Source organism: Rhinopithecus roxellana, chromosome 8 (genome assembly GCF_007565055.1).
Source record: "Rhinopithecus roxellana isolate Shanxi Qingling chromosome 8, ASM756505v1, whole genome shotgun sequence".
Lineage (NCBI taxonomy): Eukaryota > Metazoa > Chordata > Mammalia > Primates > Cercopithecidae > Rhinopithecus > Rhinopithecus roxellana.
This window is the reverse complement of record NC_044556.1, coordinates 30,447,777-30,466,647: the sequence shown is the minus strand read 5'-3', so window position 1 is coordinate 30,466,647 and position 18,871 is coordinate 30,447,777. Positions and strand designations below refer to the sequence as shown.

General features: G+C 36.5%; 1 protein-coding gene across 1 annotated transcript in view; it reads left to right on the top strand.

Annotated features, from left to right (window-relative positions):
- Window positions 1-18,871, top strand: part of LOC104668606 (calcium-binding mitochondrial carrier protein SCaMC-1-like) — a 55,544-nt gene that overhangs the window by 23,568 nt on the left and 13,105 nt on the right. Inside the window, exons 5-6 of the mRNA XM_030936378.1 lie at window positions 5,215-5,373; window positions 8,786-8,938. Of these exons, the coding sequence (XP_030792238.1) occupies window positions 5,215-5,373; window positions 8,786-8,938 (312 nt within the window). The remainder of the gene's footprint in view (window positions 1-5,214; window positions 5,374-8,785; window positions 8,939-18,871) is intronic.

Here is an 18,871-nt window from a genome sequence, read left to right as displayed (position 1 = left end):
TTCGAGGATTTTTATAGTTTTATGATTTACATTTAAAATCTTTAATTCATCTCAAGTTGATTTTTGTGTATGGTATAAAGAAGGGATTTCAATCTTCTGCACATGGCTAGTCAGTTATCCCAGAACCATTTATTGAATAGGGAGTCCTTTCCTCATTGCTTGTTTTTGTCAACTTTTTCAAAGATCAGGATGGTTGTAGGTGTGTATCCTTATTTCTGGGCTCTCTATTCTGTTCCCTTGGTCTATATGTCTGTTTATGTAGCAGTGCCTTGCTGTTTGATTACTAGAGCCCAGTAGTATAGTTTGAAGTTGGGTAACGTGATGCCTCCATCTTTGTTCTTTTTGCTTAGGATTGTCTTGACTATGTAGGCTCTTTTTTGGTTCCATATGAATTTTAAAATGGTTTTTCTCTAGTTCTGTGAAGAATGTCATTGGTAGTTTGATATTAATAGCTTTGAATCTATAAATTCTTTTGGGCAGTATAGCCATTTTAACAAGATTGATTCTTCCTATCCATGACCATGAATGTTTTTCTATTGTTTGTGTTGTCTCATTTCTTTGAGCAGTGTTTTGTAATTCTAATTGTAGAGATCTTTCACCTCCCTGGTTAGCTATATTCCTAGGTATTTTGTTCTTTTTGTGGCAATTGAGAACGTTATTGTATTACTGATCCCACTCTTGCATTGGATGCTGTTGGTTTATAGGAATGCTAGTGATTTTTGTACATTTATTCTATATCCTAAGACTTTGCCAAAGTTGTTTATTGGCTCAAGGAGCTTTTAGGCTGAGACTTTGGGGTTTTCTATATATAGAATCATGTCATCTGCAAACAGGGATAGTTTGACTTCCCCTCTTCCTATTTGGAAGTCCTTGATTTCTTTCTCTTGTCTCATTGCTCTGGCTAGGATTTCCAATACTATGTTGAATAGGAGTGGTGAGAGAGGGTATCTTTGTCTTGTGTCAGTTTTCAAGGGGTATGGTTCCAGATTTTGCCCAAACAGTATGGTGTTGGCTGTAGGTTTGTCGTAGGTGGCTCTTATAATTTTAGCAGGAATAGTACCAGCTTTTCTTTGTATAAGTGCGATAATTTGTATTTTAAAGTATGTTTCTTATATTCCTAGTTTATTGAGAGTTTTTAATATGAAATGATGTTGGATTTTGTCAAATGCCTTTGCTGTATCTATTGAGATAATCGTGTGGTTTTTGTGTTTAGTTCTGTTTATATGATGAATCATATTTATTGATTTGCATATATTGAACCAACCTTGCATCCCTGGGATAAAGCCTACTTGATCATGGCGGATTAACTTTTTGATGTGCTGCTGGATTCAATTTGCAAATATATATATAGTTTTAGAGACAGAATCTCACTCTGTCACCCAGGCTGGAGTGCAGTGGTGTGATCTTGGCTTCCTGCAGCCTCGTCCTCCCGGGCTCAAGCAATTTTCCTACCTCAGCCTCCTCAGTACCTTGGAACACAGGTGTGTGTCACTTTACCTGGCTATTTTTTTTTTTTTTTTTTTTGGTGGAGGGGGGTCAGTGGGTAGAGATGCGATTTTACCATGTTGTCCAGGTTGGTTTCAAATCCTTGAGCTCAAGTGATCTGCTTACATTGGCCTCCCCAGATGCTGGAATTACAGGCATGAACCACTGTGCCTGGCCATTTGCAAGTATTTTGTTAAGGATTTTTGCATCAATTTTCATCAAGGATATTGGCCTGATGTTTTCTTTTATATTGTGTCTCTGCCAGGTTTTAGTATTGGGAAGATGCTGGCTTCCTAGAATGAGTTCAGGAGGAATCCCTCTTTCTCAATTTTTTGGAAAAGTTTCAGTAAGAATGGTACCAGCTCTTCTTTGTACATCTGGTAGAATTTGACTGTGAATCCTTCTGGTCCTAGGCTTTTTTGGGGGGTTGGGGGTTAGTAAGCTATTTATTACTGCTTTGGTTTCAGTTTCAGAGCTTGTTATTGGCCTGTTCAGGGAATCCATTTCTTCCTGGTTCAGTCCTGAGTATGTGTCTCCGTCCTGGAATTTATCCATCTCTTCTAGGTTTTCTAGTTTGTGTGGATAGAAGTGTTTGTAGTAGTCTCTCATGGTTGTTTGTATTTCTGTGGAGTCAGTGGTAACATCCCCTTGGTAATTTCTAATTGTGTTTATTTGGATCTTCTCTCTTCTGCTTTATTAGACTGACTAGTGGCCTATTTATCTTATTAATTTTTTCAAAAAACCAACCCCTGAATTTGTCGATCTTTTATATGGCTTTTTGTGTCTCAGTCTCCTTGAGTTCAGCTCTGATTTTGATTGTTTCTTGTCTTCTGCTAACTTTGGGGTTGGTTTGCTCTTGCTTCTCTTATTGCTTCTAGTTGTGATGTTAAGTGGTTAATTTGAGATCTTTGTAACTTTTTGGTGTGGGCATTTAATGCTATAAATTTCCCTCTTTTTTATTGTACTTTATGTTCTAGGGTACATGTGCACAACCTGCAGGTTTGTTACATATATATACATGTGCTATGTTGGTGTGCTGCACCCATTAACGTGTCATTTACATTAGGTATATCTCCTAATGCTATCCCTCCCCCGTCTCCCCACCCCACAACAGGCCCCTGTGTGTGATGTTCTCCTTCCTGTGTCCAAGTGTTCTCATTGTTCAGCTCCCACCTATGAGTGAGAACATGCGGTGTTTGGTTTTCTGTTCTTGAGATAGTTTGCTGAGAATGCTGGTTTCCAGCTGCATCCATGTCCCTACAAAGGACATGAACTCATCCTTTTTATGGCTGCATAGTATTCCATGGTGTATATGTGCCACATTTTCTTAATCCAGTCTGTCATTGATGGACATTTGGGTTGGTTCCAAGTCTTTGCTGTTGTGAATAGTGCTACAATAAACATACGTGTGCATGTGTCTTTATAGCAGCATGATTTATAATCCTTTGGGTATATAACCAGTAATGGGATGGCTGGGTCAAATGGTATTTCTAGTTCTAGATCCTTGAGGAATCGCCACACTGTTTTCCACAATGGTTGAACTAGTTTACAGTCCCACCAACAGTGTAAAAGTGTTCCTATTTCTCCACATCCTCTCCAGCACCTGTTGTTTCCTGACTTTTTAATGATCTCCGTTCTAACTGGTGTGAGATGGTATCTCACTGTGGTTTTGATTTGCATTTCTCTGATGGCTAGTGATGATGAGAATTTTTTCATGTATCTGTTGGCTGCATAAATGTCTTCTTTTGAGAAGTGTCTGTTCATATCCTTTGCCCACTTTTTGATGGGGTTGCTTGTTTTTTCTTGTAAATTTGTTTGAGTTCTTTGTAGATTCTGGATATTAGCCCTTTGTCAGGTGAGTAGATTGCAAAAATTTTGTCCTGTTCTGTAGGTTGCCTGTTCACTCTGATGGTAGTTTCTTTTGCTGTGCAGAAGCTCTTTAGTTTAATTAGATCCCATTTGTCAATTTTGGCTTCTGTTGCCGTGGCTTTTGGTGTTTTAGACATGAAGTCCTTGCCCATGCCTATGTCCTGAATGGTATTGCCTAGGTTTTCTTCTAGGGTTTTTATGGTTTTAGGTCTAACATTTAAGTCTCTAATCCATCTTGAATTAATTTTCGTATAAGGAGTAAAGAAAGGATCCAGTTTCAGCTTTCTACTTATGGCTAGCCAATTTTCCCAGCACCATTTATTAAATAGGGAATCCTTTCCCCATTTCTTGTATACCACTGTTATTAACACTTCTCCTCTGGCTAGGCCTGGTTTAAATGCTCCCTCTGGAGGGGAATAGTTGCTCACACCTGTAATCCCAGCACTTTGGGAGGCCAAGATGGGAGGATTGCTTGAGCCCAGGAGTTTGAGACCAGTCTGGGCAACATGGTGAAACTCCATCTCTACTAAAATACAAGTATTAGCCAGACATGGTGGCGCATGCCTGTGGTCCTAGCTACTTGGGAGGCTGAAGTGGGAGGCTCACCTGAGCCCAGGGAGGTTGAAGCTGCAGTGGGCCATGATCACACCACTGCACTCCAGCCTGGGCAACAGAGTGAGACTCTGTCTCAAAAACACATGTATGCGCGCACACACACACACACACACACATCTTATTCCCTCCACGAGTGGATGTCCGCTGAGTTCAGTCTGCTTTTCCTTTCTGCTTTAACAGGACAGCACTGGGTTTAATGCCTCACAATTGCTGTGCTCCCCCTCCCCCAGTACCCAGAGACACTCTCCATATCTTGCCACCACTGTTGGGGGGCTGTAGGAGGGATTTTGCCAGTGATTTTAGGCTGTGTTTTCTATCTCTTCAGTGCCTCTTTCAGTGATACGAAGCTAAAATCAGGTACTATGAGGGCTCATCTGATTTTTGGTTCTTACGAAGGTGTTTTATCTGGGTAGATGGTTGTTAAATTGGTGTCCTTGCAGGCGGATGATGGGTAGAGTCTTCTGCCTTCTTGCTCTGCCTCGAGCCTCTATACTGTCTTCTGAAGACACCTTTATTTGCTGCTGTTTTTATTGTACCTATTTTCTCTGTATTATAATTGTTTTTTTTCCTTTCCTGTCTCTTTCATTACTCTGTTAATTCCTAGAGGGCAGAAACTAACTTCTGCACTAAACCAGATTGCCTCAGCATTGAGAAAAAATCGATCATCTTGGCAAAAGCAAGTATGATCATTGAAAAGAAACTAAAATGCAAACGTGGTAGGAGTGTAGACTTTTAAAAAGGAAACTGACATTTGAAGAGTCAATGCAAATGATAAAGAAATTTAATCAAATCATATAAGATGCTACTCTTGAATTTTGACTTAGGTTTAAGTGATTAAAGGAGTTTGAGAGAATTTGAAATAAAAGAGGGAATATTTATTATTTACTCCTTGCCTAGTATGTGGCAGACACTGTGGTGAGTGGCTTGGATGTGATCCCTGTACTCATGGTTTACATTTTTCATAGAACAGATTAACTAAATAGTTTGAAAATTTAAAATTAACAATTGCTCTAATTTAATGGATTTTACATTAAATCTATATGTCAATGCCTTATTAAAAATCATTTGATATAGTACAGGTGCTAAGAAAATTGTTGATCTTAGTAACAGGAAGTGGCATAAAAAAATCTTTGGATTTTTGGTCGTTGTAAAAAGTTATCCTTGGTCCTTGTAGAAAGCTATCCTTATAATTTATCAAGTGTTTACACTTTTCTTTATTGTCTAATTATTCTTCCTATTTATCAGTTAATTGACATAGGAGAGAGTATAGCTATTCCAGATGAATTTACCGAACAAGAAAAGCAGTCTGGAGATTGGTGGAAGCGTTTGGTGTCAGCAGGAATAGCTAGCGCGGTTGCACGGACATTCACAGCACCTTTAGACCGCTTGAAAGTCATGATGCAGGTTTTTTGCTCACCTTACCTACCCTTTAAGAGTTAAAGTAACTTGAAAAGTCTTTGGCAGCTTTCAAAAAAGGTTTTAAAAGTGTTTTGGCACATACTACTTCTCATTAAAATTTTACATTTTCCTGAAAATGTAAATGCTAATTTTCAATATTAAAAGATTTCTTAATTTTCTTAAATAAACTACTGTGTATTCAAATCAGTTTTTATTTTAAACAATAATAGAACCACTCTATTAGAATGTTTTCAAAAAATTAGCTAAATTTTTGAAAGAAACGAGAAGATATCATTAGACTTTGTATTGGTTATCTCTAACCCTGGCACCAACATAATAGCATGGTTCTATTCTACCATTTAATTACTAAGAATATTTCCAAGAGGCAGAAAATAAGTTGTTTACAGTCTATTATTATATTTTGTTTAATTACATTTCCTTCATTGAAAATGGATTGTCAACAGTAGTTATAAAATAGTACATGGCTTAATGTGTTAATTACCATAAGTAGAATCCACAATTAAAATTTGATATTTGCTGAATACTTTCTCTGCAAGGGTATAAAAATTAGTAATCCACAACCTAATGAACTTAAATTTCAAATTAAATTTACATAAGTGGGTGTTTTACTATCTTTTGCTTTTTGGTAATGGTGATATTTTAGTAATGGATTATGAACAGTTATTATATAAAGTGAATTAATTGTGTAATAAGTTTAATGTCACAGGTTTAAGAACTATTTAGTTTATACTCTTGCCTCATTCTGAAAAATGATTTATCTTAATTAAGAATTAAACTTACATAAATATATCATTTATGGAAAATATAGGTTGTTAGAAGGATAACTTTTACGGGGGAAACACTTCATTCATTAATTCCACATATATTTATTTAGGGTCAATTATGTACTAGCTGCTTTAATAGGCATTAGAGACTATAGGAAAATGTTAGATGTAGTTTTTGTCCTTAGAGAATTTACAAGCTTTCTTGGACAATAGTTAGTTAGATAGGTAATAATAAAATGTGATGTAAGTGCTATCTACCCAGACAGATGATGCACATAGTACTGTGGGAGTACCAAGGGGAGTAAATACTATTTCCCCGTATGCCTAATATTTCTTACATAAATATAGGGTGAGATTCTGCTTAATGCATCCCGTGGAGATAAACCTTTAATTCAGTGGGCTAAGTGTAGGGAACATACTTTGAACGGCATTAGACGATAAGACACACAACCCACCATCCTTCCGCATGTTTGATTTCATCTGTGATCTATGTTCTTTTCAGATAGGTGACTCAGTTCAGTCAGTCCTTAGGTAAGAGCAGGATTTGAAAATTCTGTATTGCAGATGGAAATATAAAACAGCTTCCTCAATAACTTTACCTGTCAGAAAATTAAATAATGAAATTTAAAGGAGAAAGATACAGACATGATACAGTGCTACACAGAGATAGAGACATGTAGGGAGATGAGAAACATGGAAAGGGGACCAAGAGTAAAAATAAAGACAATGTATTTGTCTTGCGCCCGTCATATGCTAGGCGCTAAAAATACAAAGATGAAAAAGCATATTTCTTATACTCCAGGACCTTACAGAGATACAAACAACATATCTACATGATGATGATAATATTGAAAACAGTAATTGTCAATTAATTGCACATAATTACCATGTGCAAGATAGAAAATTATATTTATGGCTATTGTAAGGACACAGGGTAGGGGTAATCAGTTCTCTGAGGGCATGGAAAAGAGTCAGTGGATTAGGGACGGAGCAAATGGGGGATCTGAAAAGAGTGAAAAAAGAGAAAGGAGTAAGGGAGGTGGATAGAGAAGAGTAGGAAGAGGATGGGAGACAGAAACATAAAAAAGAAAAGGAAAATAGGGGAAAAAAGAGGAGAGAAGATGATAGATACAAGCAAGTTAGAAGTGGGGTGAGGAGAGTACTATAATGAGAAGCAAAGGAAGGAAGGGAAAGCAGGAAGGAGTCACTGCCCTTTTATGCTATTCTGGGTTGGATCTCTTGGCTTTCATTTATCCTTATATTTGACAATGAAATGGGTTCATTAGAACTTGTGCACTCTATTGATAGAGGTATTATTGTGTGAGCTTCACACAACTGAAAAAGAATTCTGTGAAATAGAGGAAGACATATGTGTTGTGGTCAGAGGCAGTTTAATATGGTTCATGAACAGAGACTTTACAGTCAGAGAGCCATGAGTTGGAATTTTTGATACTTTAATCACTTTTTCTGATCCACAGACATGTAGGTGGTTTTTACTCCTCCTTTTTTAAAGCAATTATTCATAATTTTATGAACACCACTATTTATTAATCTTTTTCATATTTAAGATTACTTGTTTAAAAAATTCCTAGTTTAAGTAATAATATGAACATTTTTAAGGCTATACATATTTTACCAAATTTTTTTCTAAATTTGTTCTACCCACAGAAGAGAATGTTCATTTTGCCTTGTTCTCCCATGATTTTTCTCTTACTTTATAGGCAGGAGAGCATTTTATTAACATTTTACTTTCTTAAAAATAGCATTTTTTCTTATTATAACACACTAGAAAAATGGGAAAACACAGAAAAGGATAAAGGAAGACATGAAAATGACCTGTACTCCTCATGTATGAGGTTGTTAGGGATGCTGTAACAAAGTTCCGTAAACTGACTGGCTTGAATAACAGAAACTTATTGTCTTGGTTCTGGAGGCTAGAAGTCGAAAATCAAGGTGTCGGCAGGGTTGGTTCCTTTAGAGGGGTGTGAGAGAGAATCTGTTCCAGGTCTCTTTCCTTGGCTTGCAGAAGGCAGTCTTCTCTATCTCTTCACATTGTTTCCTCTCTGTGTGTGTCATGTCTCTGTGTCCAAATTTCCTTTCATAAGGATGCCAGTCAGAGTAGGGCACACACTAATGATGTCACTTTAACTTGTTAAAGACCCTGTCTCTAGGTCATATTCTGAGGGAATGAGGGTTAGGACTTGAACATACGAATTTTGGGAGACACATGTTAACCCATAACACCTTGCCACCCAGGAATATCCACTGTTGAAAGTTTGATGTTTTTTCATTTATCCTTTTCTCATTGCATATATCAATGCACTCTTTAATAATCTTGTAGTATATTTGTACCATCAACACTTCTTGTTTGTGCTAAAATTCTCTGGTAATTAAGTTATTTCTGTTTTTTTTAAGTTGTCCTTTTTCTTTGATGTATTAGATTAAAGTATGTATTTTGGCACAAGAAAATATTAATATATCAGTTTTAGATGTCTCTGAGGGAAAATTAAAACTGTTGAAAATCATGAATTTATGCATATATGTATATTTATTTTTATTAGCAATAGCAATACCAACACCATAAAGCCAGTAAAATGAATTGAAAAGTAAATAAATGTGCTATTTATTTATAGGTTCATAGTTTAAAGTCAAGGAAAATGAGATTGATTAGTGGCCTTGAGCAGTTGGTAAAAGAAGGAGGAATTTTTTCCCTTTGGCGAGGAAATGGTGTAAATGTTTTAAAAATTGCACCAGAGACGGCACTCAAGGTTGGGGCCTATGAACAGGTAAAACATTTTTGTCTGTGGAATTTTAAACAAAAATCAGATTTTAAATTCAATTTTCAAAAATTCATACTCTCATGAAAGAGAAAACTGGAGTGTGTACAAGCAGTAGTTTTCAATGTAAATATTAATGACTGTGTATTCTCATTTAATTTTTCGTGTTTTCATATCGCTATGGTTTACAAGAGAAGTTCCATAAATTACTCTATATTAAAACTGATGTCTATTAGTAGATCTTTTAATTTCAATGTCAGTGTAGGAAGTCTTCACAAAACATTTCATCATTGATTTTATCTTTGAACAATTTGAAAATTTTACAGAAATTTCAGTTCATTTGTTAATGAATAGAGGATCAACATCTTAATTTAGCCAAGTGATGAAGAGATGAAAAAAATGCATTGAATTTTAAAATTTGTTAATCTCATTTAAATTATTCACTTTGAGATGAGATATGTCTATTTTCAAATATTATAAGATATTAGTGTCACATAAGAGTCTAAGAGTGCTCTGGATGCCTCTCAAGTTTTCTATCTTCACTGTAAAATCTTGTAGTCATTCTCCTTTCTTTAAACATTTTTATAGCATATAGCATTAAAGTGCTTATTTTGCAGACTCTTGTTTATAAGGTCACCAGAACCTCAACATTTTAAGAAAATATTAAAGAATGATCATATTCTTTTTCAACCCTAACAGTTGAAAAGCAAGTAGATGGATGAGTAGGACTCTGGACTTAGTTGTAATGCATGCAAATCTTAAAAACATACATCTCTTACTTAAGTGGGGATTGGCTTACTCATTCAGCAAGTATTTCTTTTATTAACTAATTTTTCTTGAATACTTAGTGTGATCAGCTTCTTTTCTAGGTGATGGAAGGGTCATAGCAAATAAAACAAGAAACCAATCAACCAAACAAACAAACAACAAAAACCCGACTTCCTTTGTCAGAATTGTATTAGAATATAGGTAGGAGGAGACAATAACTAAAGAAGTGAAATATACTGTATGCCAGGTGGTGACAATGGCTATGGGGAGAACAGAGGACAGAAATTGGAAATAGAAATTGATAACTCTTTCAAGGATTTTTGCTGTGAAGAGAAGGGAAATGCAATGGTAACTGGAGGAGGTATGGGATTAAGAGAATGTTTTTCTAGAAATTGAAGAGGCAACGTTTGTATGCTTAGGAGAATAATCCATGGGAGGGGGTACAAGTGATAATACAGGAAAGGAGAGGAGTGTTGGGAGGGGATTGTCCTTAAATCTTTGAGTGGGTGAGAGGAGATGGGAGCTAATGGTCATGGACGGGTTTGGCCTTGGTGAAGCATTTTATCCATAGTTACAGAAGTGCTACTATGTGGACACAGTCATAGCAGGTTTGTGGAAGCATTTTTCCTAGTGCTTCAGTTTCTTCCATGAAATGGGAAGCAAGGACATGGTGGATGTTTGAAGAAACAGAGGGTAGGAAATAGACTTCTAGGAGAGTGGAAGAGCAAATGGATTGAGGAAACATAGTAAGATTTCTGGCAGCAAAGGTGCAGTTGAAGTCAGTAGTCATGAATATAAAGTGATATCAGGCAGCATGTAGATCTCCAAAATCTTGTTTTCAGTAGGTTTTGAACTCTGGCAGTTTCATATATCTAAATATTTATTGTGTGCCTACCATGTGCTAGCTAGGTCCCGTGTCTGGGAATACATGAAAGAGCAAGATAGATACTGCCTTTGGCCTTCTAGATCTTACATTCTATCAAAACTAGATGTTAAAATTTAAGAAGTGTTTATTTAAATGCAAATATCAATTTAGGCCAGGCACAGTGGCTCACATCTATAGTCCCAGCACTTTGGGAGGCTGAGATGAGAGGATCACTTGGGCCCAGGAATTCGAGACCAGCCTAGGCAACATAGTGAGATCCTGTCTCTACAAAAAATAAAAATAAAATTGGCCAGATGTGGAGGCACACTCCTGTATTCCAGCTACCTGGGAGGCTGAGGTGGGAGGATTGCTTGGGACTAGGAGTTTGAGGCTGCAGTGAGATGTGATTGTGCAGCTGCAATTCATCCTGGGTGACAGAGTGAGACCCTGTTTCTTTAAAAAACAAAAAAGAAAACTATGTTGCAAAGTATAAAAGAAGCATACCAGTGTCTATATTCGTGACTATTACTAGGAATATGTGTGTTGTTATTTGTGAGGTAAGGCACAGATGGAAAAAAATGGCCTGGACCGTAACTCATCAGTATGTCATCCTCAGTGATACACAGGTGGCATAAAGGACACTCCAGATAAATGTACTGTTTATTCCTAACAGGACTTTGATTTCAAATTTCTTCCTTGTCTTCAACCCTGATGAACTGGAGTGGATCAAAATCTGCAACAAAGGACATCCTTTTCTCTATTTAGTGCCAGGCTTGACGAGAGGCAGACTGAAGGAGTCCATTTCATATTTCTGCTCCCTTAGGACCCATCCTGTTTCCTGATAGCTTTCCAAGGGCACGCCACCTTATGGGGGAAAAAGAGAATGAAAGGAATGCCACAGAAGATGCAAAAACTAGACGTTGCTGCTACCCAATTTTATTTATTAATATAATCTCATTTGTTTCCTCACTGTCTAGAAGCCCTACCTTCTCTGGTTAACCCACTTTTCACTTCCCTAGATTTTTCCTGAGGACTCAGTTTTTTTCCTTAACCCATAGCAGAGCACCTTATCATGGGAGGAGTGTTGCATGGGGTGAGGTAAAATAAGTTGTAATATCGGTTGTATTTTACTTCTTGGACCCTATATAAAGTTCTTATCCCAGCATTATCCATACTTAACATGTCCAGTACTGCTGCTTGACAAGTATTGCTTTTCAAGTAAAAGAATTTTTTTTGTTATTCCTTAACAAGTTGTGCTTTTCCTGTCTCCTTGATTTTGCTCACACTTTCTTTCTAATTGAGTTACCCTTTTTCTCCTTCTAACATATCTAAATTATTTCAAGAACTAAAGTCTTTCCCTTCCTGAGAAGTAACCTATTTCGGTGTCTGCTCTTTCTGCCCTAGTATATTTATTGCTTGTACCACTTATGTAAACTAGAATTAGATTTAGATGCATGTGACAGAAAACTCCAAACAATAGTGACTTAAATAAGATAGAAATTTCTTTCTTTCTCACAAAGTCTGAGGATAGGGAATTTAGGACTGGTATGGAAGTGCTTTGAAGGCGAAAAGAAACTCACTTGCATCCAGCTCACTGTTTACCATCTGTAGGGTATGATCCTTGTCTCCATGAGTCTGAGCTGGAACTCCAGCAATGACATATAAGTTTTATGCAACAACTAGGGGAAGAAGCAAAGAAGGGCATGTCCTTTCTAGAAAAATAGTATGCTTCTTTAGAATAGGGACCATAGCATCATTCCCAGAATAGTGCCAGCACATCACTGAGTATTACTAAGAGCCTAGTGTCATCATTTTATAGATATAAAAATTGAGGCAAGAGAAGATAAATTACTTGAAGTGACACATTTAGTTGGCAATACAGTCAGTGTCAGAATCCTGTCCTTGGTCCCAGTTCTCCTACTTTGGGACAATGTTTCTAATACTATGTTAGAGTACAGGTCCTCAATCAGACTGGTAGGACATATCAGTGTGGCCTTAGGTGGTTAACTGAGATTTGTTGTAAATTATGATTAATAGTAGTTGAATACCAAAGTTTATGAGTGATTTACTCAAAAGGGAGATTTTATAGGGTAATGCTTAAGGTCTGGCACTGGAACCAGGCTTTCTAAGTTCAAATCCTAGCTCTACCACTTGCTAGCTATGCAAAATACAGCAAGCTTCTTAACCTGTGTGCTTCAGTTTTCTTACATGTTTCTTAACTTAAAATAGAAGAAATAATGATTAGGGTTGTTGTGGGAATTAAGTGAATTAACATGTATATAAAGTGCCTAGAACAATATCTGACACAAGCATTTATATGCATTTTCTATTTTTTTTTTTTTTTGTAATAGACAAGGCTATATCTTTAACATAATGGGCACTTTTACTTACTTGCAGCTAGGAGAGAAAAGAGGGCCTTATACTGGCATGTGTGGAATTGTACATAAAACATAACCCATGAAAATGTGTGGCAAATGTGAATGTCAACTGTCATGTGTTCAGCTGGAAAAATGTCTAAAAAATTAACAGATATTTTAGACTGTCAGGGTCTGCAAAACCACCCCCAGGTTCAGTGATTTGCTAGGAGTACTCACAGGACTCAGTGTATAGTCACACGTGTGGCTATAATTCATTACAGTGAAAGGATACAAAGCAAAATTGCCAAAGAGAAAAGGTGCATAGGGTGAAGACCGGAGGAAACCAGATGTAAGCTTTCAAGTGTCCCGTAGAGTCACATTCCACATGCTTAAATCCTCCAGCAATGAGTTATAATAACACATGAAATGTCTATCCCATCAGAGACTTAGTGCCCAAGGTTTCACTGGGGTTGGTCACATAAGTACTCTCTGCATGGCATGTTCCAATATTTCAGACTCCCACAAGGAAAGCAGATATTCAGCTCAAATAATACTGCTTGCATAAAAAGTTTAGGCACAGCGAGCCATTCTTATCAGGGAATGATGGGAACCCTTCCCAAATCCAAGTTACCAAACACCAGCCAAGGGCCAACTTTGCAGGCAGTCTTTTCTAAAGATAGCAGTTTTAGTCCTGCTATATTAACTCTTCGCTTCACACAAACCATTTTAGAAATGTCACCATGAAGGGTAAAAAATTTCCTGGTAAACTTTTAGCTTAAAAAAAAATACTACCTAATTCTTTGGCATCAAGGGATGCTATTATTTCTTTCTTTTATTTATTTATTTTTATTATTATTTCTTATATTTTTTTTTGCCTGTTCTTTCCCCCTACAGCTTTATTGAGGTATAACTGACAATTAAAAAGTTGTATATTTAAGGTATACAACTTGATGATTTGATATACCTGTACATTGTGAGGTAATAATCAAAATCATATACCTGTACATTGTGAGGTAATAATCAAAATCAAGCCAATTAACATACCCATCGTTTCACATCGTTACCTGCTTCTTTTTGGAAATGTGTGATGAGAACCTTTAAGATCTATTCTCTTAGCAAATTTCAAGTGTACAATACATTGTTGTTAACCATATTCACAGTGTTGTACATTAAATCTCCAGAATTGATACACTTTGAATAACTGAAACTTTGTACCCTTTGACCAACATCTCCCCATTTCTGCCTCCTCCCAGGCCCTTGCAATCACCATTCTACCTTCTGCTTCTGTGAGTTTGACTATTTTCGATTCCACATATAAGTAAGATTGTGTAGTATTTGTCTTTCTGCATGTGGTTCATTTCACTTAGCGTAATGTCCTCCAGGTTCATCCCTGTTGTAAGTGGCAGGATTTATTTCTTTTTAAAGACTAAATAATATTCCATCGTATGGATTGTACGTATTCTGTTGTAATATTCCATTATATACCACATTTTCTTTAACCATTTATTCATCAGTGGACATTTAGGTTACCTCCATACCTTGGCTATTGTGAATAATGCTGTGAAATGAACATCAGAGTGCAATTATCCCTTTGAGATACTGATTTCATTTCCTTTGGATATATACCCAGAAGTGTGATTGCTGGATCATCAGGTAGTTCTGTTTTTAATTTTTTGAGGAACCTATATATTGTTCTCTATGTGGATATAGCAATTTATATCCTATCATGAGTGTATAAGAATTCTTTTTTAAATTCACATTCATAACACTTGTTATGTCTTGTCTTTCTGATAGTAGTCCTCCTAAAAGGTGTGAGTTGATTTCTCTTTGTGGTTTTGGCTTGCATTTCCCTGTTTATTAGTGATGCTGAGCAGCTTTTCATATACCTGCTGGCCATTTGTATGTCTTCTTTGAGGAAATGTCTACTCAAGTTCTTTGTTCATTTTACAATCAGTTTCTTTTGCTATTGAGTTGCATGAGTTCCTTATCTGTTTTGCATACTAAACTCTTACCAGAAATATTATTTGCAAATATTTTCTCCCATTCTGTAGGTTGCCTTTTCACTCTGCCAGTTATTTCCTTTTCTATGCAGAAGATATTTAGTTGGATGTAATTGCTCTTGTTTATTTTTGCTTTTGCTACCTGTGCTTTGGTATCATATTTGAAAAATCATCACCCAGATGAATGTTAAGAAGCTTCTCCCCTACGTTTCCTTCTAGTAGTTGTACTGCTTTAGGCCTGATGTTTAAGTTTTTAATCCATTTTTAGTTGGTTTTTGTATATGGTGTGACATAAGGGTCTTCTTCTACCTGTGAATATCCAGTTTTTCCAACACTATTTATTGAAGAGACTATCTTTTCCCCATTGAGTGTTCTTGGCATCTTATCAAAGGTCAGTTGACTGTAGATAAATGGGTTTGTTTCTAGGCTTTCTCTTCTGTTCCATTGATCTAGCTGTCTGTCTTTATTACCATCCTCCTTTTGTTATTATGGCTTTATAATTAATCTGTTTTGAAATTGGAAAGTGGTTATGCTCCCAGCTTTGTTCCTCTTGCTCAAGACTGATTTGTCTATTCAGGGTCTTTTGTGGTTTCATATGAATTTTAGGATTTTTAAAAAATTTCTATAGAAATAACACTGAATTTTTTGGGGGATTGCATTGAATTTGTACATAGCTTTGGGTAGTATGGACATTTGAACAATGTTAATTCCTTCAATGCATGGATGTGGATGTCTTTCTATTTATCTGTGTCTTTAATTTCCTTCATCAATGTTTTATAATTTTCAGTGTACAAGTCTTTAACCTCTTTGGTTAAGTTTATTCCTACATATTTTAATCTTTTGTGCTATTGTGAATGGCAAAATGATTAAAGATTATTATTTTCTTAATTTCCTTTCCATATAGTTCATTGTGTACAGAAACACTAATGAATTTTGTATGGTGATTTTTCTATCCTAAAAATTTACTGAATTTGTTTATTATAACATTTTTGGGGAGATGAGTCTTTAGAATTTTCCATATGTATGACCATGTCATCAAAAACAGAGATAATTTTACTTCTTTCTTTAGTTATGTCTTTACTTTTTCTTGCCTAATTGCTTCAACTAGGATTTCAGTACTATGTCAAAGTAGCAAGAGTGGGCATCCTTGCCTTATACTGGATGTTAGAGGGAAAGCTTTCAATTTTTTCCCATTTATTATGACGTTAACTGTGGACTTTTAATATATGGACTTTATTGTGTTGAGGTAAGTTCCATCTATGCCTATTTTGCTGAGCATTTTAATTATAAATTAATGTTAAATAATGCTGTTTCTGCATCTATTGAGATGATTATGTGTTTGTTTTTTTCCTTTCATTTTGTTATTGTGTTGTATCACTTTGATTGATTTGAGTATAGTGAACCATCTTTGCATCCCAGGGATAAATCCCACTTGGTCATCGTGTGTGATCCTTTTAATGTGCTATTGAATTCAGTTTGCTAGTACTTTATGAAGGATTTTTATATCTGTGTTCATTAGGGATATTGGCCTGTAGTTTTCTTTTTTGTGTGTTATCTTTGTTTGGTTTGGAATCAGCCTGATGCTGTCCTCATGAAATAAATTTGGGAGTGTTCCCTGTTCTTCCACTATTTGGAAGTGTTTGAGAAGGATTGGTATTAATTCTTTGAATGTTTGGTAGAAGCTGTCCATGAAGTCATCTGGCCTTGGCTTTTCTTTGTTACGAAGTTTTTGATTACTGATTCAATCTCCTTTTTTTAATTGGTATGTTCAGGCTTTCTATTTTTTCTTCATTCAGTTTTGGTAGATTGTATTCTCCTAGGAATATATCAGTTTCTCTCAAGTTATTCAATCTGTTGGCATATAATTCTTATAATCCTTATCAGTCTCTTATAATCCTTATTTTTGTAACATAATGCTCCTTTTTATTTCTATTTGTATTTTATTTTTCTTTTTATTATTATTTTTTGAGATGGAGTCTCGCTCTGTCTGCCAGACCGGAGTGCAAATGGCACCATTTCGGCTCACCGCTATCTCTGCCCCCTGAGTTCAAGTGATTCTCCTCCCTCAGTCTCCCGAGTAGCTGGGACTACAGGCTGGTGCTACCACGCCCAGCTAATTTTTTTTGTATTTTTAGTAGAGACAGGGTTTCACTGTGTTAGCCAGGATGGTCTCGATCTCCTGAGCTCGTGATTCACCCGCCTTGGCCTCCCAAAGTGCTGGGATTACAGGCGTGAGCCACCGCGCCCAGCCACTATTTTATTTTTTTTGAGATGGAGTCTCGCTCTGTCTCCCAGGCTGGAGTGTGATGCACGGTGTTGGCTCACTGCAACCTCCACCTCCCGAGTTCAAGCAAATCTCCTGCCTCAGCCTTCTGAGTAGCTGGGATTACAGGTGCCTGCCCCCATGCCTGGCTAATTTTTTGTGTTTTTAATAGAGATGGGGTTTCACCATGTTGGCCAGACTGGTCTGGAACTCCTGACCTCAGGTGATCCGCCCACCTTGGCCTCCCAAAGTGCTAGGATTACAGGCGTGAGCCACCAAGCCCGGCCTATTTATAATTTTGGTTATTTAAGACTTCTCTCTTTTTTTCCTTAGTCTAGCTATGGTTTTGTCAGTTTTGTTTATCTTCAAAAACAAACAAACAAAAAAACCAACAACTACAACAACAGCAATGCAGCTTTATTGATATCTTTTATTGCCTTTCTATTCTCTATTTAATTTATTTCTACTCTCTAATCTCTATGAGTTCCTTCTTTATGTTAATTTTGGGATTAGTTTGTTTTTCTTTTGCTAGTTTCTTCATATTAGGTTGCTTACTTGAGATATATATATATATATATTTTTAATCCAGGCATGTAAGGCTGTAAAATTCCCTCTTAGTACTACTTTTGCTGCATCCTGTAAGGTTTGATATCTTGTAGTTTGTTTGTTTGTTTCAAGATATGTTTAAAATTCCCTTTTGGTTTCCTTTTAGAAACTGGGGTTTGGCCAGGTGCGGTGGCTCTTGCCTATAATCCCAGCAGTTTGGGAGGCTGAGGCAGGCAGATCACCTGAGGTCAGGAGTTCGAGATCAGCCTACCCAACATGGCGAAACCCTGTCTCTACTAATAATACAAAAAGTTAGCCGGGCGTGATGGTGGGCGCCTATAATCCCAGCTACTTGGGAGGCTGAGGCAGGAGAATTGCTTGAACCCTGGAGGTGGAGGTTGCAGTGAACCAAGATCGTGCCACTGCATTCCAGCCTGGGTGACAAGAGTGAAACTCCATCTCAAGAAAAAAAAAAGAAATTGGAGTTTAAATTGGTTTTGAAACAACGTATTAGTTGTTCAAGAGTATGTTGATTAATATGCATTTATTTTTGTGAATTTTTTCATTTTCTTGTTGCTTATTATTTTCCAGTTTTGTTCCATTGTGGTCATGAAAGATACTTGGAATGACTTTAGTTTTCTTAAATATGTTAAGACTTGTTTTGTGACCTAACACGTGGTCTGTACTGGAGAATGTTTCATGTATGCTTGAGAAGAATGAGTATTCTGCTGCTGCTGTTGGGTGGTAAGTTCTATATACGGTTGTTAGTCCATTTGGTTTATTTGTTGGCTAAGTCACCTGTTTCTTTATTGATATTCTGTCTGGGGGTTCTATCCTTGACTGAAAGTGGGGTATTAAATTCCCAACTATTATTGTGTTGCTATCTTTTCCTTCGGTTTTGTCAATATTTACTTTATGTATTTAGGAACTCTGATGTTGGGTGCACATATATTTATACTTGTTATAACTTCCTGTTCAATCACTCCTTTTATCATTATATAATGTCATTATTTGTCTCTGGAGATGTCTGTTTTGTCTAAGTATAGCCGTGCATGCTTTCTTTTGGTTACTATTTGCATGAACTGTCTTTTTCTATCCCTTCACTTTCACCCTATATGTGTCTTTAAATATAAAGTGAGGTCA